At 37.8% G+C, this 2,470-nt stretch overlaps 1 protein-coding gene across 1 annotated transcript; it reads left to right on the top strand.

Annotated features, from left to right (window-relative positions):
• Positions 1 to 510: 510 nt before the first annotated feature.
• LOC100546371 (chromodomain-helicase-DNA-binding protein 1-like) lies at positions 511 to 2,252 on the top strand (the record flags this gene model as incomplete). Its single annotated transcript, XM_019610846.1, has 3 exons — positions 511 to 660; positions 921 to 1,177; positions 2,248 to 2,252. Coding segments are annotated over 3 exons (412 nt in total), but the record flags the coding sequence as incomplete, so codon positions are not given.
• Between the last annotated feature and the right edge of the window lie 218 nt (positions 2,253 to 2,470).

The raw sequence follows: 2,470 nt of genomic DNA, 5'->3' as shown, positions 1-2,470 counted from the left end.
AACCAAGGAGAGATCAGGTGCAAGCAATGCACCTGAGTGACCAGAAGGGGTGGAGCCAGGATCCACCCTTTCCCAGACCTCATTTAAGGTTTGGCAGTAGAGGTGAAGTCCTGTTCTTTGGTGGTTTTTTTGTATTTTGGGGCTATTTGGGCCTTCTGAATGTAAATGGTTTCTTTCTTGTAGTTTTGTGCCTGCTGCTGCGTTTGAGGGGTTTCTCACTTGCTGTGACCTGGAGTGTTGCTGTTCTGTGTCTTGTGGTTTCTGTTGTGTTACTGTTTTATTTTTTATTTTATCTGATGGTAGTAGAAATCTTCTAAGGGAGTTATTTTTACTCGTATGCTAGCCATTAATGATAACTTTTCATTCTTTCTGCTGAAAATAACTTAGTGTTTTCATTTCTCTGGAGAATGTTGAAATTAAAGCAGCAAACGTGTTTTTGTTTCTTTGTTTGTTTTTTAACAACACAAATAACTAATGTGAGTTACTGTTTTTGTCTTTCAATGTGTACAGTGAAGACTGGCAAGTATCTAGGTCAGGGTCAATATCGGGATCTAGTTCTGATTCTGAATCAGAGGAAGATAAAGAGAAAAACAGTTGTGAAGAGAGTGAATCTGACTATGAACCAAAAAACAAGGTCAAAAGCCAGAAACCTCCAAGGAGGTAAGAATTCTTGTGTCTTGGATACTCTAATATTGTTTCTAATTAGAAATCAAGCGTTGCAGTACATCACGGGAAACCTCAAGGTATGAAAGATGTTATCGTACCAGTGCTTTCTGTTGACTGTTTTTTTTTTTTTTACTATAGTTGGAAGTGGTGTAACTGAGCAGTCACAAAACGTATATATTTATGAACAAATATCGAAGGCTTGTGGTTGTGCTTGTTGAAACCGCCTTATTGTGTTATATCTTACTGTCTTAAAGAATTAAGCCCAAAAGTTGCAAGAAGGGTGCAGGACAGAAAAAGAGGCAGTTTGATTCATCAGATGGTGATGATGATTATGATAAGAGAGGATCTCGTCGCCAGGCAACAGTCAATGTTAGTTACAAAGAAGCTGAAGAAACCAAGACAGATTCTGATGAGTTGTTGGAAGTCTGTGGAGAAGATGTCCCACAGCCTGAAGAAGATGAATTTGAAACTATAGAGAAGTTCATGGATAGTCGAATTGGCCGAAAAGGAGGTATTTTTCTTTTTTTTTTTTTTTTTTTTTTGAACTGTTATTAAGATGGTGGAGTGTATTGTGGTGCAATTGGGTTTCAGCTGTAGTTCATGTGATGTTTGTAAACAGGAAGTTTAAAGATGTCAGGGAGTCACTTCTTTTTTTATACTTGTAAGTAGATGTTTCTTTTTTAAGCCTTATAAAGTAAAACACAGAAGAACTTAAATAACCAACACTAAAAGAGGAAAAAAATGAAGTGGGAAATAAGAGCTCTTCTCACAAAAATGAGTCTGTTTAGAGCTGAAGTGTACTAGCAGCAGTAATACAGACTGAATGTAATTACAAATTACCCTGCATAAAATTCCAAGGGGAGGGAGGGGAATTGGAGGGGGAGAGCGAGGACAAGGAGGAGTGGGGGGTAGTAGAAAGAAATAGCTGAAGATCAATACATCGCAATGATCAAGAAGTTAGGCAAAAATGCTAGGAGGCCTGTGTGTATGAACAAGAAGCTTGTGATCAAACTCAGAAAGGAAGCATATAGAGGATGGAAGCAAGGAGGAGGGGTAACCTAGGAAGAATACAGAGATGTTGTCTGGTTGTCCAGGGATGAAGTTAAGAAAACTGAAGTCTGCTGAGAATTGAATCTGCCATGGATGTCAAGGGCAACAAGAAAGGTTTCTCGAAGTACATTTGATGACAAAAGGAAGGCTAAGGAAAACATGGGCCCTTTGCTGAATGAGATGGAGAAATAAGTTACAGGGGACAGTGTTTGTGCCTTTATTAAATTTGGTAATCAATGTTATTGCTCAAAGCATAGCAACTTTGGAGAAGCTTTTTCCTCCATGAAGATATTTCATTCCCTCCCTTTTTTCCAAGGCTATTTAGGTTTGAGGTGCTTTTGATGGTGTTTTCTCACAAGGTCTTGTTTTGCAGGTATTTGTGTCTCAGTGTTGCTGAGATTTTCCTTGCTGAATTATCTTAATCTGTATTTAGTACTGTCTTCTGCAGTCCCTGTGATATTTACCTATCGTACTTTGCTATGCTTGGAAATGCTATTGTTTTATAATGCTCTAATATACCCACTGTTAAAGGGTAAGGTAATAGTTGTGTACAAGAGTACTACTATATTAAAATGGTTTTGGTAATTCATGGTGGATGCTCCCCTTAATTTCTGATAAATAGTTGAGACAAGTTACATGTTTATATAAGAATATTAGACTGTCTTCTGCAGTATGGGGTTTTTTTGTTGTTGTTGTTGTTGGTCTATTTATGGTAGTGCATGCTTAATTGAGCCTTATGGCATGGTTTGTTTCT

Source organism: Meleagris gallopavo (genome assembly GCF_000146605.3).
Source record: "Meleagris gallopavo isolate NT-WF06-2002-E0010 breed Aviagen turkey brand Nicholas breeding stock chromosome 22 unlocalized genomic scaffold, Turkey_5.1 Chr22_random_7180001957271, whole genome shotgun sequence".
NCBI lineage: Eukaryota > Metazoa > Chordata > Aves > Galliformes > Phasianidae > Meleagris > Meleagris gallopavo.
The sequence above is the reverse complement of the archived record's forward strand: the minus strand, read 5'-3'. Positions and strand labels throughout refer to the sequence as shown.